The sequence below is a fragment of the Oreochromis aureus genome, linkage group 3 (assembly GCF_013358895.1).
Source record: "Oreochromis aureus strain Israel breed Guangdong linkage group 3, ZZ_aureus, whole genome shotgun sequence".
Taxonomy (NCBI): domain Eukaryota; kingdom Metazoa; phylum Chordata; class Actinopteri; order Cichliformes; family Cichlidae; genus Oreochromis; species Oreochromis aureus.
In genome coordinates this window covers 80,650,428-80,673,077 of record NC_052944.1, presented here as the reverse complement: position 1 = coordinate 80,673,077, position 22,650 = coordinate 80,650,428, and the positions used below count along the sequence as shown (strand labels likewise).

The window sequence follows — 22,650 nt, the reverse complement described above, 5'->3', positions numbered from 1 at the left end:
TCTATTTTAGCTTAACTAACATAATCTGTTAGCTAAGTTGATTTAAGTTTATTAATTAACTGAGCTCCTTAAGGTAGCTGAGTGAACTTGTAAATCAGTTTCATTTTAATTATCAGAGTTGATTGACTGGATGTAAAGAAAAATGTGTATTAAACATCTTAAGTTTTGTTTTGTTTTTTAGCTTTCTAACATCCATTTCAGCAAAACTACCTGTTAGGTTTATCTTAGATCTCAGGTTTAAATATCTACATTCCTTTAAATTAATTTTCTGTTGTTTACAGAAAAAAAAAATAAAACCCCACAGATTCCATTAAAGTCTATCTGATCATTTCATACAGAAAGTTTGTTTTAAGAACATGACAAGACAATTACTCATGAGCACCCAACATTCACCATTTATTGTGCCATCTTAGTCATCTGAGAAACAGAAAAATCAGTGACGTAGCTCATCAGGCTCACAATCCATCAAAACTCAAAGGCTGCTCCCTGTGAAACAATAAATTTGAACTTGGTCTTGAGCCCAGTTTGGGTGAAGATTAAATTCTGACCAATACTCTAGGAGCAGTAGTGATTCTTGTGAAGTAATAACATAAAGTCTGCATTAATGTAATGTATCAACGGGACACTTGCTATTTTAGAAAAGTTATTCTTTACATTTACAAAAATTTTAAACTTCATTGTGCTCAGTCACACCTGTTAGCATAAAACTTGAAATATTAAAATAGTACAAAACCTTTGATAAGTGACAGTAAAGATCAGTTTATAACAAGTAAGACATCAAACTCTTGTATTTGTCTTCGTTTACAATTGCAACAAATTCCACAGAACCAATATCTCTGAAAATGAGTGCATGCTTCTGAAACATTTGATAATATGGATATTTCAGATACATCAGTTTGAGTCTGCTCAATTGCAAAACAAAGGAAAAACTACTGACTTGCATGAGATAAGCATCTGCAAAGTCCACCATTATATTGTTGTTCACATAAGTTTCTTAAACCATGAACAAATGAGTAATTGTCTAATCTGGAATGTAAAGTGTAGTCATTTAGTGACATACAAAAGTGAGAATGAGAACTTGCAAGAATAAAAAACAAACAGTAAAATAAAAACTGTCCTTAACACTAAGGAACATACAATTACAGTTCTGCATGGCTTTCTGCAAGAGTCTGTTTCTTAGACCATGCACTAGTGAGATGCACTGCCTTCCACCAATGTTCATTAGGATGTTCTGAATGACTTCAAAGATGTCCTTAAGTTCCTTTGGATAGTCTATGTTGAGGGCAAAAGAAGGCCCATCAGCATGGAAATGGCACTTGAGACATCCCTCAGATTAGACAGGATTACTGCCGCCTCAAGGACAACCAACACATCGATGATGTCTTCTTCTTTCACCATCGCAATGCCAACTTTCATCCTCTTAGAAAACGTGTCTTCAATACCTGTCGGCTATAAAAGGGTTCAAAGACAAAAAAAAAAAAAAAAAAATTACAATTACAATTACACAACATTCTTTGTGCTTAAGAATTCATGTCTTTCAAAGAAGAGCCATACTGATGCTTTGGATGATGGTGATTGGCTTTGGGTAACACTTATTAGTTGTTAAAGTTTTTCAGAATGAGATATGCACCCCATGTTACAAATCCATTTCTTGCTTTAAACAAAGACCATGTTCATAAATAACTGAGCATGTCTTCAATTGCAGAATTCAAACAAAATTTTCAATTTAAATGGTAAATGGCCTGTATTTGTATAGCGCTTTACTAGTCCCCTAAGGACTCCAAAGTGCTTTACACATTCAGTCATTCACACACATGGGTGGATGACTGAATCGCGACTCAAGAGTTGACAGTTCGTCTTATAATTGGAAGGTTGCGGTTCGAGCCCCGGCTCCGACAGTTTCAGTCGTTGTGTCCTTGGGCAAGACACTTCACCTGTTGCCTACTGGTGGTGGCCAGAGGGCCCGGTGGTGCCAATGTCCGGCAGCCTCGCCTCTGTCAGTGCGCCCCAGGCGGCTGTGGCTACAATGTAGCTTGCCATCACCAGTGTGTGAATTTAAATCTAGTTATGCTAAATATTGGCTGTGCTCTAAACCAAATCTGGCTGAGAATACATGAAATGTGCAAACTGCAGCTACACTACAGGATCAGATTGTGGCTCCATAGACAATGCTTCTTTAATCAGTTTATTGATTAAAGTTTATTTTCCCCTATATTAACAGCATGAAAAAGAGCATATAGATGTGGCTGAACAGGTTGCATAATTGGCACTGAATATCAACATCCACCTTTACCCAGCTGCCCAATGACTCTCGGCCAGTAACCTTTAATTGCTTACCCAGTCTACACAGTCTCTTTTCCAGGGTCCAGGACATTTCACCAAAGTATTGCCCCCACAGCTGTAGCAGCCACTGCAGCCCCTTAAATATCCTAATATCTCTGCCATTACAATATACAATGTGAGAAATCAAATGTAAAGCTGAAGTGAACAGTACAGCAGCGAAATGTCAAAGACCCTGGTGAAGACATGAATAAACACAAGACACTAATAATATCAATGCTAGCTTGCCAGTTAGTTTCTCTGAAACCCAGACCAAATCCAGTGTCAAAGATCTTGTAATAATACATTTGGTGAGGAAAAAGTACACATGTTATCATGTGGCATCTGTTGTTTCATAGATGCCACATGTTTCATTTAAAATCCACTGTGGTGCTGTCATTATTAAATTTACTAAAAGAAACAATGCTAACCTTCACAGTCTTGAAAGTGTGTGAGGGCTCTTCCTTTAGAAAATGAGGTCCTCTGTCCTCTTCCTTTGTGTAGGGCTCTGGTCAAAGAAGTCAAAAACAAAACCAAAACACTTTTTAAACAGTGTTCATGAAACATGTAGACAGCTCCAAATTCACAGCTTTTTGATACATAATTCCATCAATATATGATTATCATTGGAGATTTTGAATCAGGCTTATCAGGACATTCAAGTAGAATATGATATCCAACCTACCACCAATATACACAGATTCTGTAAAAGTTACCACACTAAATGTCCAGTTGTGAAATATGATGACAGACTTTACTTATCAGCTTTCTTTCAATGAGTTCATCAGTTGAACTGGATAACCTAAAACTTAAACAAAGGATTAGATTTCGCAGTTGAACACTTACATCATCTCCGAAGCATTTTATGAGCCTAGTTAGCCCTCCTATGCCGCTCTTGATTTTGTACAGCTCCACAAACCTCTCCATAATGGTCAAGCACAGCAAAAGGAACCCTTTCAGGTCAACAGATGTAAGATGGGCAAATTCTGCTTCAACCTGAGCAATAGAAGAAGAGGGGGAGAGTACAGGCAGAATAAAAAAAAGATTCTTTGAGACCCAAATTTAAGCAAACAGTCATCTGAGGCCCATTAGAGAAAACACAAACACACAAAAGCAAACAAACAAAAAGATGCACTTTACCTGCCGTTCAGCAAACAAGGAAGTTCAGAGAACAATAAGCTCTGTCTCGAAATCTTTTAAAGTAGAATGATTGTGAAAATGACTTATGTGATGTAAAACTTTAGTAAACGTGCGATTAAAAGAACACTGAGTAAAAGGACAAGTAACAATTTCCTTATTCCTCAGATGTTTACCTTGATGAGCAATACTGTTTTAGTCCAACTGCCTCATTAAAGTTACACAACAGGCTTTTTACATTAAAGCCAGCAAGTCCATTACATACTCCCTTTTTAGATCTGAAATACTGTGCACATTCTGTGTATATGTAGTGGACAACAATTTACCCAAAAGAGTGCAAAGTTTGCAAGTCCACCTCATTTAAATGACAAAGACAGATGTGATCATCTAGACCTGTGAAAATAAATTAATGACAAACTTGCAGTTATGGATGTTATTACAACCACAAGAACCTAAACAGTCTGCTCCATTGCTTTTGTCAATGAATCACTTGTTGGTAACAGGTCTGAATATTTAGTTTATGCCACCTGCATGTGATCATCAATAGTGCCATATTACTTCTTAAGAAGTACCCTGACACTACAATCTTTATATCATTTGTTCTACAGAGCTATTAAGTTACAATATAATCTGTGGTGTTTCCAGTATGACAAAATGCACAAATTGTAACTTACCATTTGACTCCACTGACAAAAATAAATCCCCAGCATCAAGTTTGGGTTCACAGACCTAAAATAAGTAAAATAAAAATATATGTTATAATTATATTGTTTTCGCCATTTATTCATGTTTGCTAATTTTCTGACATATAAACAATGTTAGTTTTGTTACAATACAGAGAATGCAGTTTAATTAAAAGGTAAATTATGCAAAAAAAAAAAAAAAAAAAACTTCTGCAGTACACCATGCCAAAAATCAGTGTCTCTGATGCCAATTATTTTATCACTACAGCTCTTTTAGTATGGAAACTCACACAAACTAGTCATACTGATCACAAGAGTTCAAAAATAAGTCAAAATAGTGAGCTGTTGTTAAGCATAAAGCATTTCAGGGTAACAAATAACTGCACAATAGAATCAAAGCAAAAACTAAACACACTGGAGCACTATCTGATAAAAACTAATATAATGCTGGTTTGTAGACCATATTTTGTCTCAGTCCTCAGTGCACTCTTGCAGCTTAGCATGCAGCAGTTAATAACAACTTAAGTGATTACATAGGGGTAAACAGATGACAACAAGCATCCGAGTCCTGCCAAAAGTTCTTTTGAACCCAGTCAGTTATTGGAAATATTGCCAAAATGAACTTCCACCAAAATACAACAGCCTGTGAACTTGAAAGAAATTTACAAGTACAGAGACAATATGAAATAAGCTTTATTAATTAGCTGAGTTAGCTTGCTAATATCGCAACAGTGGTTGAGTGCACAACCTTAAAGCTAGCGGCACAATACTTGTGATTTGGTCAGTGCCACATTAAACCCATAAAAAGGCCATATGTCAGTTTATTAGGTCAAGTTTGGTCATGACACACAAGCTGGACCTTGTCGGCTAAAGTTACATTAGCTAAAGCAAACATTTCGGTAAAAGAGAAAAACACACATCATGCCATAAATTCAAAACATGTTCCAACTTTTGTAGCTCTCTTTCCTTATAGTTATAACCAATGTTACTCACCTTGAAAGCATATTCCAAAGAAGACGATTAGAAAACGTCCAAGTAAAGTGAGCATGTCGTTAACCGCCAATTCCCCATGATGCACCTCGGTAGCAGTCACGTGAGGCAGTTTTGAATCCTGCTGTGCTCAACTTACCCACATTGTCAAGTTCACATAAGTTGCTGATTTAGCTGGACATGAGTTTTCAAGTTAGCTTTTTTGGTGTAATTGGGACGTTTTAACTTGTAATTCTATGTTATAACAACAACTTCAGTCATCTATCGTCAAACTGATATAGAATAATATGTTGAAATAACAAACATCTAGAATTACATTTTACAGTGTAGGGGGGTGATATGACTGTTGGGGTTTTATTTGTATGTATTATTGTAGGGTCTACCTTACAATATAAAGCACCCTGAGGCGACTGTTGTTGTGATTTGGTGCTGTATAAATAAAATTGAATTGAAAATTGAATTAAATTAAACATCATGGAACTGAAGCAAGTTTTCATATTGCACACTGTACTGATAAACATGGAAAGCTATTTACAGACTGAGAATTTATTAAGGATGCTTTTCTCCCAAGCTCAGAGTTGTTATTTAATGGACTTGTAAACAATTATACAATCAAAGCAAGGATACAAGACCCTGCATCAGCCAGAACTGTGGAATGACGCATCCAGGAAATGGGTGACAATGTCAGAGCCCAACAAACAGCTGGTCCGAAAGAAGACCGAGTGTTTAGTGTAGCTTTTGACAAAGGCTTTAATATATCAATGACGTTCCATGTTTGGCTGTTATGGTAAGATACTGTGATGTGGCTTTACAGGAGGAACTGTTCTGCTTAATCTAATGCCTGAAACAATGCAAGGTGAGGATATTGCCAACGTTTTAATGAGCGTTTTAAACAGCGAAACACTGACATTACAAAGATTTTTGCTGTGACAACTGATGGTGTGCCAGCTATGGTTTGGAGGGCTGGGGCTGTTAATTTAATTGAGGGACAAATTGTCCATCCCATCATGAAACCTCTGTGCCAAGATGTCAGATTAAGATCTTCATGGTGTCAGTGCCAAACATTGTGAACTTTATAGTTAAGTGATCTGCTTTGACTCACCGTCAGTTTCAGTCTCCTCTCTCGAGGAGATGGATAGCTCATGCAAAGACATCCTGCTCCACTGTGGTTCTGGAACCACTTGTGGATTGTTTTGGTGTGGTAATGGTAAATGGTAAATGGCCTGTATTTATATAGCGCTTTACTAGTCCCTAAGGACCCCAAAGCGCTTTACACATTCAGTCATCCACCCATTCACACACACATTCACACACTGGTGATGGCAAGCTACATTGTAGCCACAGCCGCCCTGGGGCGCACTGACAGAGGTGAGGCAAAAACATTCCTGTCAGAAAAGGGACAAAGCCATCCTGAACTGGAAGACGAGGAGTGGGTTGTAAAACTTTTGTTTCTTGCTGATATAACTGGACACCTCAACGAGCTTAATCTCAAACTGCAGGGAGCAGGACAAACTGTTTTAGATATACGCAACATGTGCAGTACATCCCGTTAAACCAGATGTTCTTCCTCTTGCCCCCGGTACTGGGGGCATTGGGGTTCAACAGGTCAGTTGTTTATTGCTTAATTACTTTGTGTAGTATGAATGGCCTTAAGGGAGCTTTTTATTAGTAACAAAAACTGTAAAACTTATAAAAATACATTTAAAAGTCCAACATTTCTGCTTATGTGTTTGTGGTGAGCAGCAGATCAAACAAGCTAAGAATTATAAATGGCTTCAAGTGCACATTCAGGCTTGTGAGCTCAATGTAAGCGTGGCGCTGCTGATTTACCACAGTGTTGCTGGAAAAAACTCCTCCACAGAGAAACTCATTTCCCCAAAATAAAGGAAATGGAGGAGGTGTGGGCACGCTTTGCACACCTTGCTAACCATGAGGTATTCCATTGTATTGCTGGTGTAATTGCTGGATACCAGATTCTTACATTTGGAGAACCACAGAAAAAATCAAATATCAACACAAAATCTCTGTGATGCTGGAGTTTCGTTTCATCAATGTGTAATTTCAACCTCCTCATTCAAACAGTTTGAAAACCTGTTTGTACATGATGTTTCTAGCACCTCCTATTGTTCACAAGTGGAAACTGTTTCTCAGCCTCTTTGCTTTTCTCATTCTGATGCAGAATGCAGCCCCCTGGATTCCCACAGGGTTGCATTCTCAGCCCCCTGCTGGACGCCCTGTTGACCTATAACTACACTCCAACTAACCCAACCAATGTAAACTTCTAATGTGTGCCTTCCTCCTGTTTTCTATGTATTCCTCTTGTTTGTATATATTCATCTTGTTTGTATATACTCATTTTGTCTGTTTTTTATGGTTGCTGTCCTGCTATTTATAATTTTATCCATACACAGTTGGTGCCAAGCACCCAGAATTTTGTTTTCCATGTCCAATAACAATAGAAGGGTATTCTATTCTATTCTTCTATTCTAACAAGTTTGTGCTTTGAATACAGGCCTTGTATTCACCAGCAGGCCTCTTCCTCTTGGGAGATGGAGAATCAGAATCAGAATCAGCATACTTTATTAATACCCATGTCTGCAGAACCCAGTCGCAATAATGACACCATATATTCAGCCTGTTCCAAATAAAAACATAATTCCCTTCACATTATACTGACAAACACGTCATATCAGTATAACACTCAAGGCAACTGAGGGGCCCAGCACACAGAGTCTCACACACTTTTATGATTGTTCAGAAAGACATTTTCTTTTCTGTTCACTTCTTGCACACACTCTACTTCTGCAGCTCTCACATTTGCTTTTCAGGACCATTGCTGCTGTAACTTCACTGCAGCTTTGGTGCTGTCAGCCTCAGTACTACTCATCTCCACACACACACACATAAGTCCCAGTGTCCCACTGCGTAAAATAGGAGAGGTATAATTAGGTGATGGCTGGCAGCTGTCCCAGCCAGCCTCCCCTGGCACTGCCCCTGAAACCCCTGTACCACCCTTCCCTGCAGCTGAGTCACAAACCACACCCTGCCACCACATCTGTTGCTGCAAACTGTTTTAATGTCACTTTTCAGCAGAAACATAGCAGAAAACCTATTTGCTGTTAAAATTTACCTTAGCATGGCTCTAACTTCATATATTTCCCTTACATTTTCATTATTGCTGTTCTGTTTTGTATATAATTTGTGTATCTTTCTGTAAGATGATTTATACATCGGGGAAACCAAACAACCTCTGGCGAAGCAGATGGGACAACACAGAACAGCTAACTCATCAGACCAGGGCTCTGCAGTCTATTTAAACCTAGAGACCAGTGGCCACTCTTCCAATGATGAGGATGAACACGTCCTGGACAGGGAGGAAACCTGGTTTGCTAATTTTGATCATTCTTCCAGAAGCGCATTTGTGAGACCTGGCTCACAGTCTCTGCTCGAATTCATCCCAAAGATGCTCTGTCTGGTTGAGGTCAGGACTCTGTGCAGGCCAGTCAGGTTTTTCCATACCAAACTCACTCATCCACATCATTATGGACCTTGCTGTGCACACTGATGTGCAGCCATGTTGGAACAAGAAGGAGGCATCTATTTCCAAGAAATTAGGATCATGAAATTGCACAAAATGTCTTGGTGTGCTGAAGAATTAAAGGGGCCAAGGACAACTCCTGACAAGTACCATTCTCATGGCAACTGCCAAGCCCAGTCTCACCCATCGGATTGCCAGATGGAGAAGTGGGATTCATCACTCCAGAGAACATTTCTCCACTGCTCCAGAGTCCAGTAGTGGCGTGCATCACCATCACATAACCACTGCATCTGACACTTTGTATTACACTTGATGATGCATGGCTTGGATGCAGCTGCATGAAGCACTCCACACAGTGTTCTTGAGCTAATCTGAAGGCCACATAAAGTTTGCTGAAAGTTGGCGATCTCTGTGTACTGTGTGTATGTTTGTAGAAGCAGTCTACATGCCTAGTTACTTGATTTTATACACATAAAACATGTGGCCATGGAAGTGTTTGGAACAGCTGAATTCAATGATCTGGAGTGTATAAGTGTAGAGTGTATAACTTTACAGATTTTTTTGCCACTAATTAATTTGCTGCCAATTGAATTTTACAGCTGGGATATTTGTAGAATCAGGCAAAAGTATTAAAATTCAAAGACCACCAACAGATTTAAGAGAGAAAGAGATTCATCAGCACTGACCTAAAACAGCTTCCTAAAATGGCTTCTTGTAGTAAACTTACCCTTCATGTTGTCTTCATTCAATTTCTCAAAAAAAGAGTGCAATAATTTATTCAGTCGTGAAAACCGTTGTAAGCAGGTTTTCTGAATGAATCTGTGTATTCTATTAATAACAAACATAAACAATAAACTTAAAGCTTGATGGACATGTTAAATATGTAGCATGAAAAGCATTTTAAACAGGTCTTGATTATAATTAGCTCACTTTATTTTTTCCTAATGCATTCCTTCACCAGAACTTGATGAATCATAACATGTAGCCTTTTTAAGTTACTTTAAATACATTAGATCTCAATTCAATTCTAACTGGCCGCCTAGCTATCATCAAGCCTCTTCAGTGCATAGAGTAGCTCACACACACATGGATTTATTCATTTTCCATGATCTGAAATACTCCTGTAGTATTTATCAATTGGGCATACAGAGTCAGATGCCCAGAACTTAAAAGAAAAGTCACTTGCTTTAATTCTCTTTTGTTCCCTTCCTTTTTTTTGACTTCAGATGTTTTTCTCTTGGAATTGGCTAAAACATGCCAAAACAAATGCATTTTGGTTTCAATTTTCTTGCACTTTAACACATTACGTTTCACAATGACACACTGTGTGCAATGAAGAAGATGCTTTGTGACACCTTTAACTTTAAAACAAATATAAAGTCAACTCTGACAACTACTATTTAAGTACATAAACTATACTTTATCTTTTTATCAGTAATAAAAAACCAAACAACCAAACAAACGGTGAACTGTATGTTGGAAAATGACAAGATGAATTGAAATGGAGAGAAGACAGATGGCCAAGTATACAACTAAAGTTAGCTTGTCAAATTTAAACTCCTTAAATTGAACATCAAACAAAAGATTGATGAGCTGATGAACAAGGACTCAGATTTACACAGTCATTGTTGTATTTGGTTATGTGATTGTCTAGGGTGAAAGTCATTTTAATATTTTATTACGTGTTTTATTGTGTAGTGTTGTTCCCCATTTTTGGTTGCATGCATTTATTTTGAAAGTGTGTCACTTCCTACCCACAGTCTCCCCTAACTTAAATAATGACTTGTACCTGTAACAAAGGGTGTCGCAGCTAAGAAATGGATGCTAACAAATTTTAATTGGGGTAATGGCACTTGATAGTGTTTGTGAGGAATTGTGAGGACATTTTAGGACCGGGCTCTTATTAGATGGTTATTTAGTGTTTAGTTAGGCCATGGACTTGATTAGTTGCCTCGCAGCTCTGGATTTTCCAGATATAACTTAATAGTTGGTGTTTTTTTTGCTGCTTTCTTTCTGGTCTGCCCTCCTCTTGGGTCACATGATAACAACGACTTCAGAGAAGAAGTGGAAGATCCTTTCTGCAACAGGTCAAGGGACTGGCGATTTATCTGTTGCTGCAAGGAGAACCTTTTCACACTGAGACTCAACATTCTTACTTATTTTTCTTTTTAAAACTTTAAGGCAGTGCTTCCCAAACTTTTTCCAGCCACGTACCCCTTGAGACATGTCACCCTCAGCCGCATACCCCCTGCTACGAACGACTCTTAATTAGTGTCTATAAATACATTGCAATACCGCATGCATAAAAATAAATACTGCACAGTCGATTATTTCTCCACCAAATAAATTTATTAATATATTTTAGTAATGACAGAATTTTAATAGCGAACTTTACTACTTAATACTAGCAGTGTATCAAAAGATTTATTAGAATTCACCGTTTTGTCGAGAGCATAAAGGCCAGATATGAACTTTCATTAAACAGAACTTTATTTAATGTGATGGATGTGCTTGAGCAGAGGCACACAGCTCTTCAATGTTTGGCTCAATTTGGGAAAGGCTGAGTCTTAAATCGTTTTCCACACAAAGTCTTGCTCTGTATTTTGTTTTCATGTTTGTTAAAGCAGAAAATCCCCTTTCGCATAAGTATGTGGTGGCGAAAGGCATCAGAGTCTTGACAGCGCGCTTAGCCAGCACGGGCTGTTCAGTGCGCAGTCTTATCCAGAAATCCGCCAAGGTCTTTTGAGCGTGTTCAACTTTTAGAGATCCATCTGTGGCGATCTCAATTAGGCTCTCCTGGTCAGACGGTGATAACGAAGTAGGCACGGCGGTGAACGGGTGACGTATCCAATCATTTGAGCCGTCCGTCTCTGGGAAGTATCGGCGTAACTGCACCGCCAGCTCCTCAAGGTGCACGTTACATTCGCGCTTTACACTTTTTGATAGTGTGAGATCATTTGAGCACAGAAAATCATGCAGCACGGGAAAGACTTCAGTGTTGTTTGTATCCATGCAGTTCTTCCAAAGGTTTAACTTCTTTATCATGGCCTCAACTTTATCTTGAACATTGAATATAGTTGCAGAAACACCTTGTAATCCGAGATTGAGCTCGTTCAGACGAGAAAATATATCACACAGATAAGCCAGGCACGTAAGGTACTCTTCATCATCCAAATGTTCAGACAGCTGAAAGGGATGGTTACTGAAGAAAACTTTAAGTTCATCCCTCAGCTCAAAGAAACGGGTCAGCACTTTCCCTCTAGATAGCCAGCGAACCTCTGTGTGGAGTAATAATGTCTCATGCTCGCTGCCCATCTCATTGCACAACGCAGCAAATAAGCGGGAGTTCAGCGGCCTGACTTTCACAAAGTTAACCATTTTTACACTCGTGTCCAAAACATGTTTCAAACGGACAGGTATTCCCTTTGCAGCAAGAGCCTCTCGGTGGATGCTGCAGTGTACCCAAGAGGCATCTTGTCATGGCTGTGTGCAGGCAGGCTGGGAGGAAGGACCCAAAATGCAGGACTCGGAGGCAGATGTAAACTCAAAACACGCAGCTTTATTGCTGGGCGGAAAAGGCACAGAAACTTAACTAAACAGAGAATACGGAAATAAACTAAGCAGACAGGCAGGCTAGCAGACGGAACACACAGTTAACTTAAGGGTAGGAGACGTTAACGACGCGACAGAGAACAAAGGAAACACAGGGCTAATATACACACGGCAGTAATCAAGGGATGAGAGACAGGAGGGGAACACACCTGGGAGAAATCACAGCTGACGAGACAGGGGAAACTTAAACCAAGCACACTCACATAAGACACAGACCTTCACAATAAAACAGGAAACTCAGACACAGGGAACCAGACAAGACGCTGAACTAAACAGGCTGATTAACAAACAGACAGTGTGACACCATAGACAGACAGAACACAGAAGTGGGACCAGGGCAAGCAAAGAACAGAAACCTAACAAATGGCAAATCATAACAGAATATATACTCAGAATAAACAAAAGCATAAGGAAACAAAACGCTGAGTCGGCAGACTCAGGATCATGACACATCTGGCGCGACTGCTTGCACACGCGAAACCACACCTCCGTATCTCCCAGTCATCGCCCGTGCGCCATCAGTACAGATGCCAACACATCTGTCCCACACGAGTCCATGTGTGTTCATGAATGTGTCCAGCTTTTGAAAAATATCTACTGCAGTTGTCCTTTCTTCCAGCGGTTTACAGAACAGCATGTCCTCCTTGATGGTTCCGAATGTAGCGCACATATATATGGGGTGCCGTTTGATGCGCCAGGCCAGCCACATCCGTGGACTCATCTAGCTGTATTGCATAAAATTCACTGTGGCGTATGCGCAGAAGTAGCTGCTGTAAAACATTTTCTGACATTGCATTGATGCGCCGTGAGACAGTATTGTTTGATGATGGAATGGACTGTATCGTCTTTTTTGCCCTTTCCCCCAACTTGGCTAGTAACAGGCCCGGCCCTAACCAATCTGGCGCCCTAGGCAAGATTTTAGGTGGCGCCCCCCTACATCGGCAGTGTAGTGTATGTACTCACAAGAAACCGAATAGCTTTGTCTTTGACCTTTTTTTTTACTTAAAGAAAGCAAATTCACAATCAGAATAATTAACAAGATAAAAAATATATGAATAAATAAATGAATACAAAAATAAAAATGAATATATGAAATACAATAAATTTTACATACATAAACATAATAAAACGTGTCAACAAGTTGGATAAAATAAATTAGAAATACAATATAAATAAGGCACTGCACAAAACAAGATATTAAATAAACCAGTATGACTTTAACAACTATATTACAAAAAGGGGATCCTACAGAGTTCTCTAGTTGTGCTTTTTAATACTGCATTAACTGGAATGACTTACAAATTACTGTACACCACCCCCTCATCAACCTCACATCACCTGCTACAGCCTTACTCTCCTAGTCTTTCTTGCAGCAAAGTCATCTACAACATCATCATATGACAACTGATTTGAGACCACATGATTTATGCTTATGATGGAAAGTCCACTGAGACGTTCTTGCATCATAGTAGATCTCAGGTAGGTTTTAATGAGTTTGAGCTTAGAGAAGCTTCTTTCAGCAGCAGCCACTGTAACAGGAAGAGTGGCAAAGATTCTCAGAGCAACCCACATGTTGGGGTAAATTTCTGCCAGCTTCTTCTCATGCAGGAAGGTCAAGAGTTCCATGTTTGTCATGTTCTTTGATGGCAATGGTGGGAAATTCTGCATTTCCATTGCAAGTTCTGTGCCATTAATGTCCGGCTGGCTGTCATGGGTCAGAGTAGTACTCAGTGTTTGGCACTGCTGTAGCAGCTCTTCTTTTTGTAAGTTGTGGAAATTGAGGAGTACTCCAAACTAGAAACTTCAACAGTGCATCTGAAGAGAGGAGTATGTGACACCACTGAGTATTAAAGTCTAATAATAAAAACATATGATTCCAGGAATAAAATGAAATGATATAATATAAATGAAAAACCAAAGAGATATATGTATGATGTTAACTGATATGCAAATTAGATTAGATTCAATTTATTGTCATCATTACAGTGAAATGCTGAATAGCAGAATGCAAAGTAACAGTACAATATCATATGAGAATGTTATGTTATGATTATCTTTGACGAATCACAGCAGTGCTCATATTAAAAACAGCATTCCTCTCATGTGATATTGCTTAATTAACATTAATGATGTGCACTTTAACAACTAGGCTTACAACTATAATATATACAGGGTGGAAAAGTGACTATTACCTGCAGGGTAAACGTTAGCTAACCAGAAGGCAATAACAATGTAAACAAAAACACCTGCTTAAAAGATGAATACAAATGAGGAATGGTGGGAAAGGTGGGAGTACTGTAATTACCTAACGTTACATTATTATTTTCCATAACAATTTAGCCCCCCTCACAATATTAACTGACGTTAAAACAGTTAACTAGCTATTTATTGATTAGCAATTAGCGAATCATGTAACATTAGCTTAATGCTAAAAATTTAGGTTACTATCACATTCAGACAAATAATTTCATGTAGGCTAACGTTACCTACTTCTGTCTTTTTCTCGTTTCTCCTCCTCTTCTTTTCTCTTTTTTCTTCCCTGGGCACCTGACAGTTTTGGCCGTTTTGACATCTTGTGTTGATTTTTTGATGTGGTGACGTCCAAAAGGAACCATGATACGAGAAGGGAGGGGGCCGTGCGGGGAGGGGGGTTGTACTGTTGTAACAAATAATATTTCTATTAAATAAGCTTTACTTTGCATTTTAATTAACGTGGGATTATTTTTTGTATTTAGAAATAATAGTACCAACTTTTTTTTTTTTTTTCAACATTTGTGGCACTGGCGTGGCGCCCCCTGATGGACGGCGCCCTTAGCATTTGTCTATACGGCCTATGCCACGGGCCGGCCCTGGCTAGTAACCACCAGTGTTGGGTAAGTTACTTTAAATTAGTAACTTAGTTACATTACTAGTTACTTCTCTAAAAAAGTAACTCAGTTACTTCAAGTTACTCGTTACTTTCAAAGTAACTAGTTACTAGGGAAAGTAACTTTGGTTTTACTCAGAATTCTCTTGTTAATGTGTTGCTTCCGTAACTGGATACCCAGCAAGATTGCCAGTCTTCTAGCTTGCTTACTTGCCACAAGTGCACTGTGCCACCTACCAACAGAAAGGAAAAATAATGTGCATATTTCCACGAGAGAAATCACGCCTGGACCGGCGTTGACCGCCGCCATGATTCTAGCCTGCTTTTACATCTAACACAAAAACTGCAGTCGTGGTGCTTTTGATTGTACTCAGAACTTGGAGATTCTGCCTTCTGAATAGGAAGATGTAGGTAACACCAGACTGCAGATGAGCTGCATACAGAGCTGGACTGGGACAAAAAAATCGTCCCGGGCATTTTGACTAGAGACCGGCCCACCATTATAGGAAAAATCATAAAGCCTTTGACAGTGATGTACACTGTTCTGATGGTATATATGTATCAATCTATCAATTGTTTGTTGTAAGACTCAGATAATTATTTTTTTTAAAAGCGAGACATTTTAAATGAGAATAATAAAGAAAAGTATTTCCTTGTCCCCCCTTTCCCTGTTAATGCCCTACCTGGCCCCTGGCAAAACTTTGCTAGACCCGCCCCTGCACAGTTACCAGCTGTCAGCTACTTAGAAAAGGATCCTGGTGTTATTTGTCTCTCAGAAACAGTTCATAACTTCCTTCAACTCATCCATGTCACCTAAAAGGTAAACCTGTTTCTCCATCACCTGTTCAGCTCTGATGATTCAGTAAGGACATCTCCTGGTTTCATCTGCATGTTTCCCTCTCACCATATAACCAAACCGATATCATGACCAGCAGCTTTACAGCTGTGGCTCCAGCAAACATCAGCTGATACTAGAAATTAATATTAAACAAATTCTAACAATAGCTGATCAAGCTTAAACGTGCTGCTGTTGTTTAACGCGACATCCGCTGGTTTCCTCTTTCTGGCGTAAAGTGGGCGATAAATAAACAAGAGAGAAAAGCCGATCAGCTGATCATTGATCAGTTTCGTGATTGAAGTAGAAACAGGAGAGGAGAGAATGAGAGAAGAAGAGGCAGCTGTGCAGCTTCAGCTTTGTGTCTTTTTCATTGTAGCTGAAGTCCGGGACAAACTGTGTTCCTTTTCACCTCAGTACGAAACGCGTAATATTTTCTCTGAATACCAGACGATTCTGTTTTTTAGGGCACGGTTGGCAACTCTAATAATTAACCGTATGAACAAAATAAAGTTCAACATCAGTAACATAGCACCCACCCAGCTGTATACAGTAGAAACTCCGTCATGCTAGCTAGCACGCAGTACGAAAATGTCAGCATAAGGAAAATAAACTCCACCTAAACTTGGTTTATATCTGACCCAGATAGGCTGCAGGTCATAACTTCTTACCTGAAGTTCAGTTCACCTGACACTCGGACCGGCGGCCGCTTCGGGTCTCTCCTCTTGCCTCCCTTTTCCTTCATCCACCTGCTGGCTTCCACCACTTGCTAATGTTACTGAATCTGTGGAAGCTCCGCGATATCCACCACACGAAGTAACGAGTAACGAGCCTATCTAAATCCCAGTAACGAGTAACGCGTTCCTGGTTTTGGCATAATAACTAGTTACCGTGCTCGTTACCACAATAATAACGTAGTTACTGTAACGCGTTACTTAATAACGCGTTAGTCCCAACACTGGTAACCACAGATACATCCATGCTAGCATCCAAATCTGACGAACACATTGTTGTTGAACAATCACCTGTGCGGTCACTGGAAAATGCATCTTCAGATATGAGCTGATTGGTTGTTGTGGCCGGTGTCTCTGTGGTAGGGCCTTTTTTTCATGTTAACCACTTGTCCACTGAATGCTTGGAGGCAACTTCAACTGTTAGGTGTCAGTCATTTGGGCAAGTCACGCCCATGTATTTTGTCAGAGCAATTTTTTTGCTGAACACCAGAGGGTGGTATATAGTCATGTATTTGATAGCCACATAAAACTGCATTAGCGCAAATTTCGGCTTTTAAAATTTGTGATCCCCACTCCAACCCCGACCCACGCGTACCCCCTACAGCCACTTGCGTACCCCCGAGGGTACGCGTACGCTAGTTTGGGAACCACTGCTTTAAGGCATCATCTGAAAGCTATTAGCTTTGATTGTTCAAAATGGCTTATCTTTAGATAAGCCATATTAGTTTGGTGGTGGGAAGTTATGTTTTGCAAAATGGGAGATGAAAGCACTAGATGTAAAAGAAGATAATTTCATTGGTGATTCAACTGTCCTGCTTTATTCTCCACTCTGGTTGGAGAATAATACAATCAGTCTGTGTGTACTTTGTGTACTCTGAGCGACAGTTCAAGTAGTTTCAATTCAATTCAATTCTAGTGCCAGTGTCAAATCACGGCAACAGTCACCTCAAGGCGCTTTGCATTGTAAGGTAGACCCTACAATAATACATACAGAGAAAAATCCACCAATCATATGACCCCCTATGAGGAAGCACTTTGGCAACAATGGGAAGGAAAAACTCCCTTCTAGCAGGAAGAAGCCCCCAGCAGAACCAGGCTCAGGGAGGGGCGGGGCCATCTGCAGTGACTGGTTGGGGAGAGAGAAGGAAGACAGGATAAAGACATGCTGTGGAAGCGAGCCAGAGATTAATAACAAGTATGATTCAGTGCAGAGAGGTCTATTAACACATAGTGAGTGAGAAAGGTGACTGAAGAAGGAATACTCAATGCATCATGGGAATGCTCCAGCAGCCTACACCTATTGCAGCATAACTAAGGGAGGATTCAGGGTCACCTGATGCAGCCCTAACTATATGCTTTAGCAAAAAGGAAAGTTTGAAGCCTAATCTTAAAAGTAGAGATAGTTTCTGTCTCCTGAGTAAATATTTCATTATAACTGCTAAACTCTCAGTTAGTGCCAGCTGTTCCTTAACAGCCTCTCCTCTGCACTTTTCCTGTGCTAATGATCTCTGCCCATGTCAACAAACAAGCTTTTACTGGACATTTTCCCCAGAAGCATCCCTGGATGAATACTGTCCTCTCGCTGTGGACCATCTGGTGATTCAGCTGGAAGAGATGGTTCAATATCATGAAACAGAAAAAAAGAGAATCTGACCTTTGACATTACTATTTTGACTCCTGGCTTTTATTAATTTGATTTTATGGTGCTTTTTTAAAAAAAACACTTTACTTACTTACTAGTTAATGCCACTTTCTCTGTTAATGCCAGTTTAAGATTTCATGAATAATGTAACACACAAATCTGCATTTACCTGCATATTTAAAGCATTTTCTTTGTTAGTAAAAAGCATCAAGTACTGAAAAATCACAAAACTTTGCACATTTCTGTACACACATGTTCAACTTTAATAAAAAAAAAAAATGTATAAATCATAACAGTAGTGTTGTTACATTTGGACTTTATTTGTGCTATTACTACAGAACACTGACTTAGATGACTCATTTGAAGTAGTTATACTGACATTTTCAGCACACATTGCATTTTTAATTTACTAAAAGCTCCAGTGCATTTACTCTGCTCAGTAAGGACCATCACTGATAAAGCTGAAACACAGGTGAATGTAAATAATGTCAACATTATTACACAATAAAACATCTGAAAATTAGTTCCAGGAAAAACTGATAAATACTGCAAAGCTTGATGTAGGGAAACAGTTTATCAAATGACTTGATGGGGAAACATCACACTGTTGTAGCCACAGTACCCACAGTTTTAGCCACATTTAATAAATAAAAAATAAACAAAATACATTAAGTTAATGAATACATTTATAAATGAAATGTAAATGTTTGTGCAACATAAAAACCCTCTTTATGATACCTTTGGTAATAACATGATATTTTAGTTTGGCAGACCTATTCATTTATGATAAAATATATAAAATTAAATAAAAATGTCTTGGTGTATCCTCAAGGGCAATTTTTCTACTGCTAGATAAAATTAGACTTAGTAATCAGTGCATTAAATTTCTGAAGTAAGACTGTGGATATCCCTGCCAAGGTATCTCCCAATATTCACAATACCAAACCTCTGTTGACACTGGTAACCATCACTCTGCAGGGTCACCTGCAGGTAAATGAACTATTTTCAGGGATATTTCATCACTTGCTTATGGCGGCTCCTCAGTCTTTTCCTAGTCTTTGGTTTGCATGTTACTCATTCGGTCACTGAGCTCATCAAAGTAATTATCAACAAAGCGAAACATCTGGATGACGGCGCTGAGCAACAGGATGTCACAATTCATGTCCAACTCCAACTCCTCGCTGTAGTTCTTCACTGGAATGATACAGGACAACGGCACACCGAGCCGAGAGCCGACCTCCTGCATCTGTATGACAGAACACAGGAAAAAAGTATTACTACCATCATCTAATTTTTTACTCACTAAAAGAGAGAAGAGGAAAGTACAAACTCACCAGATCCTTAATGTAGCCACTCCTATATACATTTCTCACATCCTCCTTCACCAGTGGACAGGCTTCATCTATTTTAGTGAGGAGGACCAGCTGAGGAATACCTGGAAACAAAGGATCAGGAAGACCACTTCCAAACTGCCAGAGATGTTTATGTATTGGACTGTAAGAATTTTAGGAATACATCTGGACTCATTTAGGATCAAATAAGCTGAAGTTGAAAACTTTGATCGCATGAAACAGTCTGGATGCAAAACTGATCTGCCTCCAGTTATGTTATTGTATTTTTTGGTATACTTTTTTAAAAATATATAATTTCATGAACTTCAAAATTTGATATGCTGTGTACAGATAAATACAGGTTTTCCATGATTTGCACATCACTGCATTTTCTTTTGATTTTGTTTACATGGCATGGATTGTATATTCCACATAGTTTTCACAAAACCAGAGCCAGCTGATAACCTTGTTCAGAAAAAAAGAGAATACAATGACACTGAAGAGGGACTTAGTTGTACTGACCCATTAAGTTGACCTTTCTGCGGATAGCATCCAGCTTCTCCTCCATCCCTGTGGGCATGATGGAGACCTTGGAAGCATCAATAACATAGGCCACACAGTGGATCTTATCCTTGAGTCCAGGCGATGTGCGATAGCCGTGGGCCTCAGGATGCAGAGGAGCTGAAGGGTTGAACTAAATGACACAGTTGAGGAGAAACAGAGACACAGTTTGAGCCGACTGCTGACAAATCAGTGTTTCATACATTCAATGTCCTGCTGATGTGATATAGCACCTGATAACGGTCTGGCAGGTGACCTTCGAGGATGCTGCTGAGGTCATCAATGTCAAGCCCCGCCCCTTTGGTCTCCTCCAGTCCCATGGTATCACACAAGATTATTGGCAGAGGTTTCCCTTCACGCCCAGCTTTCACAGAGTAGGAGCGAAACTGTTTACAGTACAATGAGAATGAGTGACAGACCACTGAAACTTTACCACTGAAATCAGTCACAATAAGTGGAAATCATCAGACAGCAGACACAGACCTGTGTGGTGAGGCTGGTGGAGGAGGAGCCAGATATGGCCTGGCTGGTGACGTGGCCTCTGAATACAGAGTTGACAGAGTTAAAGAAGCTGGACTTTCCAGCTCCAACTGGTCCAATGAGCAAAATCCGAGGCTGGGTCACAGAGTTGACTGTGGGTTTGTAGCTTTTAATGCTCTCGATCAGCTCCTTCCTCTTCCTGTACAAAATAAGGAGATAAAGAACTTTAGAAGTCATACTGACTGTGAAATAATTTGTACTACTGTCACTTCTTTGAAAGAAACAGTTGCAGTTACAGGCAAGCATAGCAAACAATATTGCATAATATTGTGCATGGTTTGCGATCATAATCTAAAATACTTATATATAAATATACATATATATACTTCTATGTGGTTTCAGGTACGGGTGGTATGCAAAGTCATTTGAATTTTGCAGATATGCCAGAATGGTGGTTTTATCAAACCTACCCAGATTCCCAGATTACAGTCCTCCATGGTCTCTCAAGTTCAGTTGCTCCTGTTAAAGAGAAAAAATAAATGATAAATATCAGATGGTGTGTGTGCGTTTTAGGTGCACTTTGTAGCACAGTTAATGTGCTAAATCTAATGTCATCAGGTTGAATCTTAGCTTTGTTTTTAGTAAATCATATATAAATTGTTGTACAATAAATCCCAATAAACTTCACGCTCACCTAGTCAAGATTTGCAAGTCATGTTATTATATTTATCTTTAGACTGTCACATCTAAAATGTTCGTCTGCTCGTCTGCGACAACTAAATGAAAATGTGAATATTCATTATTATTCATACTGAACTTACCCTCCACTTCATAGACTTCACAATCAGTCAGGTTGAGGTTATTGCCATGCATTTGTGCAGCAGGGAAGTTGTAATAATTTCCTGGATTGCTGTACGTTACCGCTTGGCTTCCATTGACAAGAACCAAATTTTCTCCAAAATAAGGCCCAGAGTTAGCTATCATTTTCACTGCATATGCAGAATTATTAACCGGATATTTTATGAGCTTTTCAGCATTAAATGTAAAAAGAAAAGCCTGATCATCATCCACGTACTGTCCAGACTGACTAAAAGGTTGTTTGGTGTAGCCTCCAAAAACAAAACCAGAGTTGTTGTAGCCCACAGACACAGTGGGAGAGCAGTTGTCACATCTTTGGTGAAATGCTGCACCGGTGAAGCCGTGGATGCTGGCCTTGTACAGCAGCTGCAGTTTGAATCTTCTCAGCTGAGTGCAGATTGTTCTCTGCTGGCTTTGTGTTAGTTTGGGGTTCATAGTGGACTTGGACGTCTGAACTGAGTAAAGGACAGTTTATGAATGTGTGGAGCCCATTGAACCAAAACAGACACAAATGGTCAAAACTACATTGTTTTAAATCACACAAACTTAAAGCATAACTACAGCATGAATAGAATTTCCAAGTCACTATGATTAGAATTATTCATGTTATTCTTTCTTATGCATTTCTTGCTTAAAACGTGGTGATAGAAAAGCCTGATTTAGTTTACTACAGATCCCTTTATTATGCCCTTCATATTTTGTCTCTTGGTTTCTTTAAAATACTAAATATCCTTAGATTATAAATAATAATAATCACAAGAATAAGAGTAAGATGCCACATTTTTACTGGTTGCAGGTACTTTTAGAATATTTTCATGCATTTTATTTAAATAAATAAATCAGCGAACAATAATTACACTATTATTCATTAATTAACTACCAATAAACTGCATTACAAGGAAAATGGCATTCATGATCTAATCAGAATCAAAATATTATAAATATGCATCTCTTTAATAATTTCAGTTTTACCTCCTGTTATAGAGAGCTGAGGAAAAAACAGAAGAGATCACAGATGCGTTGTTCCGATGTGACAAGCAGTTTCAGGTCGGCAGAAACGAAAC

The 22,650-nt window shown here is 39.1% G+C and overlaps 1 protein-coding gene across 1 annotated transcript; it reads right to left on the bottom strand.

Moving 5' to 3' along the window:
• Nucleotides 1–18,595: 18,595 nt before the first annotated feature.
• Nucleotides 18,596–22,650, bottom strand: LOC116313646 (interferon-induced protein 44-like). The gene is made up of 8 exons (XM_039608206.1): nucleotides 22,559–22,650; nucleotides 21,550–22,041; nucleotides 21,199–21,247; nucleotides 20,732–20,927; nucleotides 20,482–20,634; nucleotides 20,210–20,381; nucleotides 19,691–19,791; nucleotides 18,596–19,602 (listed from the first exon to the last, which is right to left on the bottom strand). Exons 2-8 carry the CDS (start codon nucleotides 22,019–22,021, stop codon nucleotides 19,408–19,410), a joined length of 1,338 nt encoding a protein of 445 aa, XP_039464140.1. The 5' UTR covers nucleotides 22,022–22,041; nucleotides 22,559–22,650; the 3' UTR covers nucleotides 18,596–19,407.

What these genes read in the sequence shown, in the direction of transcription:
- LOC116313646 (XM_039608206.1), bottom strand. Translation starts at nt 22,021, where the DNA reads ATGAACCCCAAACTAACACAAAGCCAGCAGAGAACAATCTGCACTCAG. An exon ending in TGAAGTCTATGAAGTGGAGG is followed by an intron (nt 21,248 to 21,549) that starts GTAAGTTCAGTA and finishes TCTCTTTAACAG; the next exon opens with GAGCAACTGAACTTGAGAGA. An exon ending in ACCTGCCAGACCGTTATCAG is followed by an intron (nt 20,382 to 20,481) that starts GTGCTATATCAC and finishes TGTGTCATTTAG; the next exon opens with TTCAACCCTTCAGCTCCTCT.